We start from the raw sequence: 16,032 nt of genomic DNA on the forward strand, positions 1-16,032 counted from the left end.
ATAGTTATTTTAGAAGTCCCAAGCCATAAAAGAACGCATCGTAAGTTCTTATGGTCTGACCCCAGGAGCCATCATTGGCTCAAGCCTGGGCTATGCCATTAGCTGACTTGAACCAGGGTGTCTACAGTGGCAGAATGCAGTATAACTGCTTTAATTCAACAAAGGATGGGGTGCATCCTTGTTTTAGCGCTGAATTATTTCCTTTACTGACAAACATTAACACCAGCAAACACTGCATTACTTCTAAACACATACCAGGTGCCCAGTGGCTGCCAAGATGTATCAGAGAGATGTCTGTATCTTTCATAAACATTTGTTCTGCCATGCTGTGTTGCTTGTAAGGTATATAAAATAATACACTTTAGTAATCACTATAAAATGATATCTTGCTTGAAATATTTGTTCACAATTTCTTTAAGCTGTTTGTTCCTTCCTCCTTAAGTGAGTTGATAATACCTGTGTAAAAACTCACGAGTCATTTTGCTCATTACATGTTGATGTCTCCAGCAGGTGGTGCTGTAACACAATAGTACAGTGCATTTAGCATGGTGCCATTTCAAATGTTTCTAAAATACTTTTTTGTTTTTCAACAAGTATTTTCAAGTATACAGTAACAATAAAATAATATTGTTTGATATGATAATAGCCTATACATCCATCCATCAAGTTTTACTAATATTGTTTTGTTTTGTAGCATATTTACTGCATACTTACAAACTTCAGAGTTTCTGAAAAGTGAAAAGCATTTTGTGTTTGTATGCCATATTCATTTATTCGTTTGTTTGTTTGTTCTTGCTTGCTTAGGTTATTTTTATGTTCTTTTTTTTCAGAAATAATCGGATTAGTCTGAACACAAGAGGGCGTACAAAAACAAGTTTAACTGAGCACTGGTAATTGACTCAGACTAAAGATGTGATTGTGTTATGAATTAGGCGCCACCTGTAGCTAGAAATATGCTAAAAAATAAGGAAGGAGCTCATATCCGGTTATTGCCTTTTATGTGGAAATATGGGTTTAATAGTGCATACGGACGTCATATATTAGTGACACATTCGTAAGCAATGAAATGATGTCTTAAAAGAAATGGCTGGATATATTTTTTTTAATTGTACATTGTTCTTACATTTTAAGAGAACACGCTATCAGTAAAATATAAATATTTTACTTAAAAGCTACCGAAATAGCTACATGCGATAATCAGAGAGCTATCGATACTTGTCTCACGTGAGTTAAGGTTTTTGCGAAGTGTTGTAATTTATTTATTTATTTATGTACAGTCAATGGTTTCTTTTTGTTTCTTGCTGGTCATACCTTCCACTGAAATGTGTGGTAGAAATATCTGTGTTGGCTAGTAAATCCGAAACGAACAACTTGAAAATGTAGCCTAGTTATAACTGTATGGCGTCTATCAATTAAATGCAGTACGACTAAAATAACTTGCTACACACGAAGAAGCCTAACACTCTTCTTTCTCGAGCTAGGCAATAAAAATCAAATTTGCAACAACCTGTACATTCCGAAGATTACACAGGAATGTTTCCTCAGAATAGCACACTTTTCGGCAACAAGTCCAAACACCATTGCTGCCCCACGACCCCTCCCATCAACCCTGATGTATTTTCACAAAACACCTGTCTCGCCAGAAGGTGGTGTTGACTCCACCCCCTGCAAGTCAACACGTCAAAAACGTAATTTTTAATTGGGTTGAAGGGACCCATGATATGTAAATTACAACACATAACTCCTCCTCCGCACCTGACCAAGAGTATTTACTGCTCTAAACTGCATTTTGCCAAACTGCCACTATAGCGTTACTCTGCACGATGTTCCTGTCTTGGACTATGCAATAGGAAACTGTGAGGTTACAGTGATTTGTCGCTCACTGAGAAGGGCTGGGACCGTTATATTTATAAACCCGTTTCCTTCACTGGCTGGCCTATTTCATTTTCAAGATGCCACGGTCGTTTCTTGTAAAGAAACATTTTAACTCCGCTAAGAAGCCAAATTACAGTGAACTGGACAGTCCCACAGGTAAAACTAAATATATTTTTTTTCATTTTCTCACACATTTTGCCGACGGCATTGTTGAATCTACGTCGCCTTAACCTACACACATGCTAGTTGTCACAAAGAGACTATTTACTAGTAGGCTATTGGAAAATGTCATAACTTTTCAGATGGTCTGTATATGCTAGGCTATTTCTTTGAACTTCTTGTCGAGTTGAACTGCTGTCTAATCTATATGTCATGGACTCCACTCCACTGGACCTGGTTCTCTTATGTGTTCGTTTTCCTGCATCTAACTAAAATGTATGTCATAGGCTACGAACAATGTTCCGTATTAATTTGTAAATATATTTTGTTTCATTTTGCAGTGTTAATTTCACCGTACTTGTATAAGGGCTTCCCGGTGCCTGTCATTCCCCAGCCGGAGATTCTCAGCTCGGTGGCATATAATCCTATCACTGTGTGGACTACGAGCAACCGGCCGCTATCCCCTCTACCGAATGACCTCTCTCCTATCTCTGGATACCCTTCGTCCCTCGGACGTGTTAGTCCACCGCCGCTTTCTGATACTTCGTCTAAGGACCACAGTGGTTCTGAGAGTCCGATAAGCGACGAGGACGAGAGAATCCACACCAAACTCACAGATCCGCATGCCGAAACTGAGAAGTTTCAATGTAGTTTGTGCAACAAGTCCTATTCCACGTACTCAGGACTGCTAAAGCACAAGCAACTGCACTGTGATGCACAGACAAGGAAATCGTTCAGTTGTAAATACTGCGAAAAGGAGTATGTCAGCCTTGGAGCTTTGAAGATGCACATAAGGACCCACACTTTGCCTTGCGTCTGTAAAATATGCGGCAAAGCTTTCTCCAGACCGTGGCTGCTTCAAGGACACATCAGAACGCATACCGGTAAGCACATATTAACTTTATATTGACCAACAAATGGCCTAACCAGGGCAAGCCATTGAGATATTTTTTTTAAACACTGAAAGTTATGAAGCAGTATCTAACACCAGAAAATGAGTTCTCGCATTCGCCTAGTTCAGAGATCAAATGGTTAATGAAATTTAATACATGCATTTGCGAATGTTACCGCCCTTAGCTAAATAAGAGATTTGCATCACTGTCAGTATAAGAACAGAACCATGTTTTATACTTGACTTACTTGAAATAATACCGGAAAACGATTAATTATATCATTGAATGTGTATGAAAGCTTTTTATTTTTTAAAAACAAGTAGCCTATGTGCAACGCAGTCCATCAGCTTTGCAACCGTAGCTACACACCATGGAAGCTGTCCACCTTTCTTTTTAATGTTAATGCTAAGGTTAACAGCGTTCTTCCTACATTGTATTGTAAACTGTATGATTGAAATGCGGAATTGTTAATTGTAGCGGCATAGGTTTGAGAGCAGTTTCATTTTCTATTCCGCATTGGCGTATGTTGACGTCTCTTGATTTTCTTTGTTTTTCTTTTTTTTTTTTTAAGGAGAGAAGCCCTTTTCGTGCCCACATTGCAGCCGAGCCTTTGCAGACCGGTCCAACCTCAGGGCGCACCTACAAACCCATTCTGATGTGAAAAAATACCAATGCAAAAACTGTTCCAAAACCTTCTCCAGAATGTCTCTTCTACACAAGCATGAGGAATCTGGCTGTTGTGTAGCACACTGAGACGGGATAAGCAACAGAGACCTTTACTACTCCAGTGGAGGATATAATGAGGTTCTTTAAAACATCTGCGTGATCTCTTTGACTGAAAAACCAAATCCATGTCATTTCAATGTAAAACTCAGTATAAACTCTTGTCACATACATTTCATTTAAACAGTATTGTTTCTTTTTACTTTTTCCATTGCAATCAGTGTTCTTTCTACTGCCAAGTGCCTAGTTACTCTTACTGTAATTGTTCCATTGGATGGATCTGACTCTGCATTAGGCCTTCTCAAGTGTCGTGATGTTCTAACCATTTTCAATTATAGGATTGGTATCAGGAATGGTTACAGCCATTTTTATATTTACCTTGCACCTTTTAAAGCACTGCACGACACATTCCACATGGTTCGTGGTAGCTATACAAAGAGGTGGTTTCCAGCCCATAGGATTTATGAAGCCATTGCTGTATAGGGAATTTGTGCAAGTCCTTTTTTTAAAGAATGAAAGTATTTAAACGCAATAACTGTTTGACAGCACTCAAAATAGCAATACTCTTGTCAAGTGCCTTAACTCAATTTGGCATTTGTGTAATGTTTGTTTCTAAATAATTAAGTTTTGCATTTATATTTTTATATATTTGAATGTATTATGCGTGGATGAAATGAGTGTATTGTATCTAGACTGTTTGAATTGCAAAAGCATGAATGAATGAATGTTATTAGTGTTTTTTACACACATTTTAAATAAAAAAATGCAGGAATTGTATCTAAATGTTTGAGTTTTTGTTCACCAAGGAAGACTTTGAGTAAAATGACTCCATTATTATTGACATGCTAATTTGCACTGTGGGTCTGCAACCACACAATACCTGTGAATTCTCTTGCAAATGAGTGATGTTTCTCTTCACATTTGCATTTATAAAGAATTACAGCATGTTATGCTCATAGCAACTCTAACAATTGACAAGAGCTGTTAAATTCTAGCATTATGAGTGTATTTGTAACTCATGGTGTATTTCTGACCCATGAGGCTTTCCAACTTTCTTTTAGCGATGGATAGCCTCTATCATTGCATCTTTTGTTTTATAGAGGTATAAATGAAAAATAATTGTTTTTACAAAAAAAGGTTGTACATGCTGATACATCTTAGTGTGAATATTTCCCTGTGATACAAGATTCAATACTTTTCAGGATTTAATAGATAATGGATCAATTTTTCTAACTGATTCTCTTTTTGCTGAAGTGAACTACCAGCTTAATTTGTCTAAAATTTGAGTAGTTTATGAATTTTCTACAACCATCTCAAGAAACGGAACAAGGCCATTTGAATGGGATTGTATGGGAGGAACATATTTTAGGAAATCACTGACCACTTAGGGGCTGAACCTGCTCCTTGTGAACCTGTTCAGACATCAAACAACCTTGAAATTTAACACATGGATACAATATTGACCTGCAGTCACACGCTACTCTCTTTGAAGGCTTCAAATACCCCTGCCCTTTCATTTGATAGTGTAGGTGTTACTTTAAAGAGTAAAAGCTAATCACAACACCTGTGAAAAAGATCACCTATGAAACTGCTGGTAAGGACATAGTTTGTAATGTTAGTTTATAATAAATTTAAAAAATCAGCCTCTTACAGGAGTACAGTATACATCATAACATTCAAAAATGCAGAGACATGTTTTACTTTTTGCCATGTCTAATTGGACTGTGGCCATTTAAACCTGTGTTTTTTGCAGAGGTGTGGGATCATGCTTACTACATATATAAAATTTCAAAAATGGTAAATATTTTCCACAATAAATATTTTATGAGATGCCAAAGGATCATCTGAAGAATGTGCTTGTATTCTTGACTCGAAAGTGACTTAGAAATGTGGTTTTTTTTTATCTGAGACAGTCAATATACATACAGCGTGAAAATTCTCAGAGGTTTTAGACAGGCATGTCTGAACTAACAAGCGACAATTGTAGAGTAGTGTAGCAACTTGTAATTTCATACTGCACTACTTTTCATACTGTCTACTCTTTTAAATTGTGTGCACATGAAGAAATGTCTTTTATAAATTCTGTATAAATGCTTTGTTTTTAACTGTCATTTTATTATGTTGTAGAACTTTTCTGTTGATTTCTGGTTAACTTAGGATATTGCTAAGATCTTTAACATGTAAACAATAGTGCAGGAAAAAAACCATATGCATTATTAGCATGAATAAACTCACCCATAACTAGAAGGTAGAGTAATATATCAGCCTCAGTGCTTAAAAAACATTGAATCTGTGTATTATGCAGAAATACAGTGACAAATTGGAAACATACCTGGTGAGAGTTGTGAAAAATGTACACTGACAAATGAGACCGCATATTGATGAGCCTGAAATACAAAGCTTCAAGTGCAGGTGTGCTGTTAGACATTTTTAAGGAAGCAAAGTAACTTGCCTGTGTTTGAAAGCTCTGATATGTGGTATATACAGACTTTCATTTACAAGTGTATGGGGTTTTACGCAGCTTTTTCTTTCAGGTTGTGTGGAAAGAAAATGGGCTCCCTTGTGACAATGGTTGGATTCCTAACAGTTTGAGTCACCAGCAGGCACTTACCTCAGGTGTCTGCAGAGCCCCCATTTCATTGGAGAAGAGGATCTGAAGGATATCCAATCTCTCTTTCTGAGGCAGAAGCAGGTGTCAACAATCCTAGAGAGCCTCAAGCCTAAGCCACCGTAACACACAGTACGATTCGTCTGCAGTGACGTTGCACTATGGGTATCAGCCTATATGTTAGACTGCTTCCATAGGTTGTAGTGCTGCACCTTGAGTATTACAAACTCATTATTTTCAGAGTACAATGTTCTGGTAATGTTGTAGTTACAGCTTTATGAATTGCACACACGTTTGCTTCAAGATTCATGAAGAAATACAGTAGGGTTTTCAGAACACCATAAATAAATGTAGCTCCAGATGTCTTCTTCATTTTCATAAACATGGGGTGGTGATGGTGTTTTTTTCTGTTTTTTTTATTAATTTATTTATGGGGGTGGGGTTTACAGTCAGTTATGAGGACATCACAGTCAACTAACCAAAAAATGTAATGGAATTTGGTGGCTTTAGAAATAAGCTGGAGAACTTGTCCATTTTGGCAGTGGAAAGTTTTAAATAAGCTGAATGCATGTTTTGCAAATCACATTTATCTAGTTTATGGAAGATTGCTAGAAATACAACCAAATGAGCAGAAATACCTGTATAATAATGTAACCACAATTTCAGAAATAATAATATGAATTGTGTACCTTAATCCTGCATACACACACTTGCAGTTATAAAGCAACTTGAGCAGTTACACTGATACGTTAATTCATGAGAAACTATTAATAGAAATAAATAACTATTAACAGAAATGCTGTGTAATATAGACCTACATGTGTTGAATTACCATCATTGCCTAAAGAAGATGAAAGGCTTTGCTGAATACTAGGCCAATTGAAAGCTCCAGCCATTGACTTTTCATTGTCTGTCTTGAGTACTTCTCATTCATCCTAAGTCATGCCAAGCATCGTAAATAAACAATCACTTAATTGACCATATTCCTCCTGCTCGTCTCCTTTGTATTATATACAATAATTGTGCAACTGTACATATCACTCTACCGTTTTACTGGAGGATAGACAGAATACCAATGTTTTCCTGCGCCCAGGGTCTTTATGGTTACCATCAGAACTCTGACTTCAGAATAAAGCCATACCCAGACAGCTCAGCAGCAGCCATTTAACTTTTCCCTTATTTATTATGCAAAATAGTTTCAAGAATTAGTGAGCACAACTCTCAAAATGTTGGGAAGGAAATTGAAAATGTCACTTATTTGTTCATTTACTGAGCGTTAAGGACAAATCTCATTTAGGCAGCTAAGAGTGGTTCACATTGACAGTTGTGAGTTGATGTAAAGGAGAGGGGGAGGGGGGCATCAGGATTGGTGCATTCTTTCAGACCTGCTGACTGAAGAGTGAATGGACAGCATGATTCCACTATGACTATTAAGTGGAACAAATAAAATTAAGAATCTCCTCTGAGGCCTGATTGTTCTTCGCAGAGCGTGATCCACGAGCCCTTCTCAGAGCTGACCTGAGGAGAAAGAGATTATTGTTTGCTCTCAATTTCTCCAACTGCCTGAAGGGATGCACCCTGTTTATAGAACCCAGACTTTCTGCTAAAGAGTGCTTTTATTTCATCAATCTGTTCAGATGACCAGATTGTATATTTTATGGAACAGTTTAAATAGAGTCACCAAAATGAAAGTGAATTTTTTTTCTTCCTTTTTTGACAAACCAAAAACAGGTCCCCTTGTTGAAAAGGGAACTTGTAAGACTGTGTTAGGAGAAAAAAGCTTACAGGTACTTTAATGCTATAACAGGTAGTTTAATTATGTAACTTGTATTTTATTATTGTAACGGGTAATTTGATGTCAATGCAGGTAGTTGATGCTGTTACAGATATTTTAATGCAGTTACAGTTTAATCCTATAAGTAGTTTATAATAGAGTAGTTTCTGTATTTCATATATACTTCATATTCATTGATGTTAAATTGTCATCTTGGCTGGTTTAACTTTGAATCTTCGAATTTAATCATCTTAATTACCACCATTCATAAATTGTCTATTCATATTTGAAACCTGTGAGAATATATTTTATATTACAACACATCGATTTAAACATTCTTAACTGGAAAGTCCTCAAACAAATAATGAATTGGTGAACTTTATAAACTGTGTTTGTAATATAAATAAGGACAAATAAGTAAGGACAAATGTTGTTTGAATCCAGGCCAAAGAGGTAAGTCATTCTGGAACGCCCATAGAGTGTGGATGACATGTAATGGTAGTATTTAATCAACATCAATTGACATGTAGCATACACGTCTTACATATTGAACATGACTTAAATAAATTATTAGTTTGATAGTCCATCAGACTTAAAATATATGATATGGGCAATAGCACAAATCATTTTCCATGTCTCTTTTCAATATGATCTCCAATGGAACCATGTATATCCCAACTATACAGAAAGATTCTAATACAAAGATTGTTGTCTTTTGTTTTTTGTTTTTTTCTTTGGCTGTCACAAGTTTCCAAAACCACAGGATGTGCTATGTAGCAAACAAAGTCAATGATATTCCCTGACATCGTTTAGATTCATTATTCAGCTGGGTTCTTCTCACCTTTTGCTTAACATGATCAAATATTTGTCTATTTCACATTGATCTCTCTTTAAGGAGATATGCTGTGTGGTGGAAACCACATGCACCAGGCAGTTTTTCACTGAACTGCATTAAAAGCATCCACATGGTCGGTCTTTCTTCCACATTTTGGTCCTTCTTTGATGTACCCCACTGAACGTGCATCCAAAAACTCTACGCTTAATATGAACCAAATGATAGCGCTGACAGTGAGGTTAGCATGGCATATATGATCCAATTTTAATGGATATATAGATGTATAGATATTTGAGGGTATAAGAAGTAAAAATGAGTAAATACATTGTCTGTAATCAGTAACACATTACAGTTTGATTTGTAGGGAAATTGTTTGTTTTCCAGCAATGGTCAGTACAAGTGCAGAGCTTATTTCCATATCAAATATCTGGAAATTGGTGCTTGTAGGTGACATACAGTTAAGCCATTATTCTAGTTTGTGGATTGGCCCCAAAGCCTCAGTTCAGATCTGAACTGTTGTGGCTGGCAGCCCCAAAGGGCCTTGCGTAATTAACCAAAGTGTCACCCCAGGAGGAAGGGACTTCAGTTGGCAAGATGTCCAGTTGGCAGTATGTCTCACTGTGCACAGCATCCTCTTCTGGTCAATCTTTTGGTTGGTTCAGACAAGTCAATGACTCATTTTGGTGTCATGATACCAAATTCATCCATCATTAATTTACAATAATTTGTCAATTACATTGAATATTGCAATTGTGTTTGAATTGTTATTGACAAACATACTCATTGTAAGATCACTGGAATTAAAATTATGTAGCAAGATGGTACTGTAAATGGTGCATTAAATCATAAAAAAATGTATTTCTGTAACAACTGCTCTCACGCACATCCGGGTTGAACTTTTCACAATGTGCTTTACCAAATCAGGCATATGAGCACAGTGTTTATACTATATAAACTCTCATTAGTTTTACTGACACCATGACCATCTGCCCTCCAAAATGACATCCATCTCAATTTTACATCACCTCTTCAATGTTGGAAGTAAAGAAACGGCAAAGTGTTTATCCAACTGTACAACTAAATATGTCACACAGCAACAGTCCTTTGCTAACAAAAACAGTCTGACCCATCATGTGACTGCGACAAGCCAAATCACATGCCACTTAACCAATTTGAATTAATACCACCAGAATCATATGCTGTTGTGCAGCATTTCCCTCCTCTAGCCACAAGTGCAACCCATCAAAAGTCCAACAAGCAAAGATTGTCCAAAGGGCAAGTGAACAGCTGGTGAATATTTATATGCTTTGTTTAATTTACATGGTCTGGTTTACTTTGAATGGCAGACATTAAGGACTATCTTCAGGACTGTTTGTTTTCTCACAATGGTATTCTATTCCTTCAGGCAGCATAGTTTGAGAAACCAGGCCTTTGCATTATGCCCTTAATTCTTCCCCCACAAACAAAGTATCCATATGCAAATGAGGTCAAAAACCATCATAAATAGCAGTAACATTAATTTTTTTGCGATATGATTGTATATGGCTTGTTTGGAATGCAATAAATACTTACTGTGTGTAATGCATTGCTGCAGCAAAATTCACCATAGAGTGTGACATAAAACATTTTTCCTCAAATATTGCATTGTTTCCTCTTCCTGCATAATGCATTATTTTTCATGTTAACAGACAAACTTATACAAACAGGTGAGACTATCTTTTTAATGTGAAGGATGCTGTCTGTTATCTTTCTTTGTGCTTCTGGTCAAATTCTCACCATATATTTCATAGCACAGGTTTATGGTGGAAAACAGCAATATACAATTCCTGTTTTTGTGTGTTTCTGGTGTTTTCATGTGTGCATTTACTTTCTTGACATTTACTTCACACATGATCATAAAATATAATCATATGCTGTGAGGCTATGAGTCATCATAGCCCAGGCCAGGATATCCATTCTCTCAGTGCTGGCACATTTTGCGCAGAACAGGCAACAGCTGACAAACATGCAGCACGAAGGTTTTAATCTGTAAAACCAAACATCTACAGCTTCACACTTTCCCCCTTTTACACTGCCTGGAAATGACTGGAGACAATCAGCTATATGTTCACACCTTCCTGCACTCAGTTCTTACTATCTGTAATTATAGGCCAACTCCTCATTGGAGTCACAACTATTAGGCCAAGAATGAATTGCATTACAGAGCTTTGCTACTAGTTAAATTACATTGGAAAATAAAACCTGTATATTTATTAAATGTATTTTGCCTTTCTGATTTCTGAATTTCATATGTGAAAATTGACAAATAATTGTAATAGAAGCACGCACTTGCTGACATAAATCATAACCAAATTTCAGTGGAAATCTGTCATATTCATGAAAGGTCACATAAAAATCTAATGGAAGTCTGATCCTGTCATAACAAACTTTTAAGAACAGAAAAACGTATAAGCATGGTCTAGTTGCATCTCTGTTGTCTCCTGACTCAAGCTAAAATACTTTATAGGACTGTGGCCAGTACTAGAACAGATGGCATGTCATTTTCAAAATTATCCAAAATCCCTCTGTCTTACTCTTCAGCAATGGCACCTGCACTGAAAGGTGCACTGAGACATACATTACATTAAGTAAGCACACATGACAGAGGCAGTGCAGCCAAGTAAATAAGCAGGTTGCCTCAGATAAATACTTTTTACAAATTCAGGATATAATATTTAAGAATAATAACTTAGATTTAAGAACAAGGAATTTAGGTACAATTTATATTTTATTTTTTGTTAAATAAGGCAAAAATATTGGTAATGTGGTGAGACAGTTTGACTCATTTCAAGATTAAAACAAGCTAACATTTTCTACTCGAGAGAGAGGAAAGAAAGATTTTAAGTCTCATTACAAGACTAAAACACTTGCAGTGTATTTTGTAGCCAGTGTGGTACTTTTATTATCCGCAGTCCAGAACCTGACAGCATATTAGAGGGACAAACAAAAAGCTCTTGAAAAGATGAGCTCCAGGCCCTTTTGAAAAGACAAGCCCATGCTCTGTACAGCTCGGCTCAGCTGACAAGCCCTGACAAGGCAGAGACCTCCACATGAACCAGCAGAGAGCTTGCTAGGATCACATGGGCTGAGAGCAGCTGCCCCTGTTTCACGTATTAAAGCAAAAGATAAAGTCTCGTCACATAAAAGAGGCAGAGATGTTATTGTCTCACCATTCCATAAGTGAGTTGTCCTGGACCATATTTCTTGTGTTTTTCATAGGTTCAGGGAGACACAGATTGCAAGTGCAAGGATTTTAGACATGCGCATGCTCACACATGCACAGGCTCTCCTCTCAGGAGCTCTTGTTTCCTGTGATGTTACTTCCACATTCATTTCTCAAGAGACATAATGAAGGAGTCTGCATAAAGATGGCAAAAAATATAATCTCTGCACTGCATAAATATGTAATTACTGCCGATGTTCTTGGCATTAGACTGGCGATGCCAAACCTCACACACACAAACAAGATGGGTCATGCATATTAAACACGCATGTACAGATTTAAAAACCCGGTGCACTGGCCATGTAGTTTGGTGTTCGATATCCAGATAAATGATATCTGTAGATTTGTTATTTTATTGTGTTTTAGTTCGATTTCTAGCTGTATGACTTTATAAATCAAATATGTAATTCCATACTAAAGGTAATCGGGATAAAATGTCTGTTAACATGATTGCAGATGTTGTTAAATCATTTCAACTAGGCCATGCAAGTCAATTGCACCTTCTACTGCCAATGCTAACAACCTAGCATTTTTAAGCAATTTGAAACTGTGGAAGGACATTCCCAGACCATTTTATTTGGTGTGATTGGTTCTCATAGGGAATGGCTTTACTGACTGAGCCACTCAGGAGCTCAAGATATTTGTACAGGTGAAAGGCACTACTCTCTCAGCAATGGAGGATTATAGACCTTCTATGTTTTCATATTTCAAGGGTGCAATTAAACAGCTCTAAAGGGTGCATTTCAGGGGTTTCTCACCTTGATCATTCAAGATCAAACCTGGTATTCGGGTATTCTGAAATAAAAAGATGACGTGTGTCTCCTAGAAATCACATTTTATATTCTCATCGTCATCTCAATAGCAGTATTTCTAGTTTGAGAGTCTTTATTTGTAAATAGTACATCCTTAATTATTTAAAAAATAAAAATAAAAAGCAGACTTCAACATTCCACCACTAAGCCTTTCACAGATAAGAAAATGCACCATAGGAATTTCTGAAATAAGTCACAACTACTGATTGTACTGACTGCCCACAAACTGATTCACATACAGGGCATAGCGAGTAAGACAATAGGTCATAAATTAACTATATAAAAACAAAGTTTATTAAACATAAAACTTCATATGGAAATTCTGACAATTTTTCATTTGAAATATAAAATGGGACTATTTCAATTTTGTAATGCTGAACAGCACGAGTTGGGCTATTAGTAACAAGTTCCAACATTAAAATGCATCCATCCAGTTTTATAAATGAAACTAAAATTACCAAAAGTATCTATTAAATGTATTTAATTCCCAAAAAAAGTATGTGAAATATATGAATTATAGTCATCGCCTTCGCAAAAGTTTGCATAGCTTGGTCATGGTCACTTGATAAACACATTTGTTAAATCTGTTCAATAATAAGCTGTATAGTCTGAAAAGCATACAAATATTCGTCTTGGTATCACTGTCACACCTTTACTACCCATCACTTGCTCACTTCACTATTCTTTCAGTATCTAGCTCTGGAACAATTTCAGAACAGTACTGACAATACTAGTATTGTGTATCTTAGTGCTCTTTCTCAATCAAAATACATAATATTTCTCATTTCTCATGTTAATGCACATTACTTCTGTTCTAAGAGCAGTACTATGATGAATGATTAAGAAGTATTTCTCTGAGGCTTGAGACCACATATTGTGCTCAAGGCAAACAAAAGGTGTTACAATCAAATGGTTTCCTCTTAGCTGAATTATAGTATGGCCATCTGTGAGAAAATCATCACATATTACTTTAATAGCAGCCAACTGACTGCACACCACATTGTTTACTCAGGGAAATGTATTTAAGTAAAATAGTTAACAAGATTATGCAAAAACAACTGTAGTGTACAGGTCTGTGAAAATATTAGACCGAGTGAGTCACCCAAGAAACAGTGCTTTTCCTCATGCCACTACTGACATCAGCAGACACTTCCCCAAAGATGTGTAACATCTTGTTATGCTCCCACATATTCTGATTCCCACGCTTACCTACAATTATAGGATTGAGCTGTGTCTATCTACCTCGTTTCACGTAACGTATAAATCATCTTGTTTGTCATCTACTGCCTATTGTTTCTCAGTAACTGCTTTACAAACAGAGCTAATGTTGGTGTGTGCACAAGTCAACATTTATTAGTTGAAACGAGGCTGAAAGAGTAAAATGTTTTTGAATATTGTTTTTTTATCTAATTAAAGGTGTTCTGTACTAGTGACAGACTTACATACCTAACTGAATACAGTCCATTTACATTGCATATTCACAATTTATAATCGTTATTTCAAGGTTCAATTGAAATCATGCACATTCACATGTACTTTTAAAGATCCATATAACTAGAACTTCGTTTGAGAAACCACAAATGTTAAAAACCAGAGTATGCCTCATGTTGCAACACTGTAAATCTAGAGCCTAGAGTAGAATCACAGGTGCTTAACGCATCAGAGTGTCCTCAGATCAGTGGTGGAGACATCCACATGTATGTGTATTCTGTTTCCCCTCCCCCACCAAGCCTGTATTGAAGACAATTCCTGACACTTAACACCTGCCATAATAAGCATTTTCATCAGCAGGTTTCAATCTCTGCACCTCCAGCACAGATGTTTCCCTTTGCCCACCTGCATCTCAATGCTGCTGAAAGTATATTGTACCTCTGTTCCAAAGATCCATATTTGCTATGCTCCACACTCAGTGCGTTTACATGCAAAGTTGAAACTGATCTATATTAATAGCTCAATTTGGCCAAAGATGAGATTTGGATTATTGTCGTTGTCCCAATATACATGACTCGGAAAGAATCGATTTATTGACCGGAGGTGTGTCTGATGAAGGCTTCTTATAAATCTTGCTTCCTCCAATTTTGTCGCAACTTTTTTGAATAGTTCGTCATTCCGCATTTTTCTTCCATCCATGTATTTTAAGATATTTAACTCCTTTAGTTGCGATAGCATGAAGTTGGTCTCCTCGTCCATCCAGAAATGTGTTTTTTTTGCCATGATACTAGGGAGGGCACAACGGAGCTTTATGTCGCCAGCAGTGTATGTACGTGAGCTCGACAATGCATTTCTCACAAAAAAGGTTGTTTGTCGCCTTTTTTTACTTCATTACAGTGGTGACAGAAGTGACAATAATTAAGTGGTACTGTGCTGTTAGCCTTTATTGATCGCCGTACAAGGTTAATGTGAAGTAGCTAGCACAATCGGACAGCACTAACCCATAAAAATGTACTTTGAATGGTAGGCTACTTGCTGAATCGAACGGTAAATGTGAAAAACATTCGAATATAGTCAGCGGCACCGAAATTTTCTGTCACACCCTCAATAAACGGTAAAAGTCCCAGTAGAAGATTGAATTAAATCTTTTAAAGTTATATATTTTCTGAAATGTTATCGATTCCGCTTGGCCACAGTAGTTGCTATGTGAATTACGGAACATGCGCAGAACGCCCAATTTTTGGCCTATTGAAGCATATACATGCCGTAGTAAATCAACTCCCAACCGCATTATCTAGGTATGTTAGTCCGACTTTGAAAAATTGGAATTTGTACGATTTTAATACAATGTTTACATGATTTTTTAAAAGTCCAGTTTTAGCCGGACTAATACAATAAATCAACTTTTGCAAGCATCATGTAAACCCACTGATTGACTGAGGCCTAACTTTTTGGCTGCAGATTTAGGTCATGCAAACTCATACATATTACAACCCACTGTGACCCATATTCACATCTACAGCACATATTCTAACATTTCTCTTCATTCATATACTAGAGTAATAATGTTCAAAGGCGTGGACAGCTGGACAGGAAATACTTCTAGTGTGAGGTGTTAGTATGGAGTGGCAAAATGTTATTACAGTAACTGTCACATTGA

General features: G+C 36.7%; 1 protein-coding gene across 1 annotated transcript; it reads left to right on the forward strand.

The window, feature by feature from the left end:
* The first annotated feature begins 1,784 nt into the window (after positions 1-1,784).
* Positions 1,785-4,427, forward strand: snai2 (snail family zinc finger 2). Its single transcript, XM_035428304.1, has 3 exons — positions 1,785-2,031; positions 2,376-2,918; positions 3,499-4,427. The coding sequence occupies exons 1-3, from the start codon at positions 1,953-1,955 to the stop codon at positions 3,678-3,680; spliced, it is 804 nt and encodes a 267-aa protein (XP_035284195.1). The 5' UTR covers positions 1,785-1,952; the 3' UTR covers positions 3,681-4,427.
* Positions 4,428-16,032: the final 11,605 nt, after the last annotated feature.

This window comes from Anguilla anguilla, chromosome 8 (assembly GCF_013347855.1).
Source record: "Anguilla anguilla isolate fAngAng1 chromosome 8, fAngAng1.pri, whole genome shotgun sequence".
Lineage (NCBI taxonomy): Eukaryota > Metazoa > Chordata > Actinopteri > Anguilliformes > Anguillidae > Anguilla > Anguilla anguilla.

Excerpts from the sequence above, each read along its gene's own strand:
- snai2 (XM_035428304.1), top strand. The coding sequence starts at position 1,953 with ATGCCACGGTCGTTTCTTGTAAAGAAACATTTTAACTCCGCTAAGAAG. Across the intron at positions 2,032-2,375 it reads TGAACTGGACAGTCCCACAG|TGTTAATTTCACCGTACTTG; the intron begins GTAAAACTAAAT and ends TTCATTTTGCAG. Across the intron at positions 2,919-3,498 it reads ACACATCAGAACGCATACCG|GAGAGAAGCCCTTTTCGTGC; the intron begins GTAAGCACATAT and ends TTTTTTTTTAAG.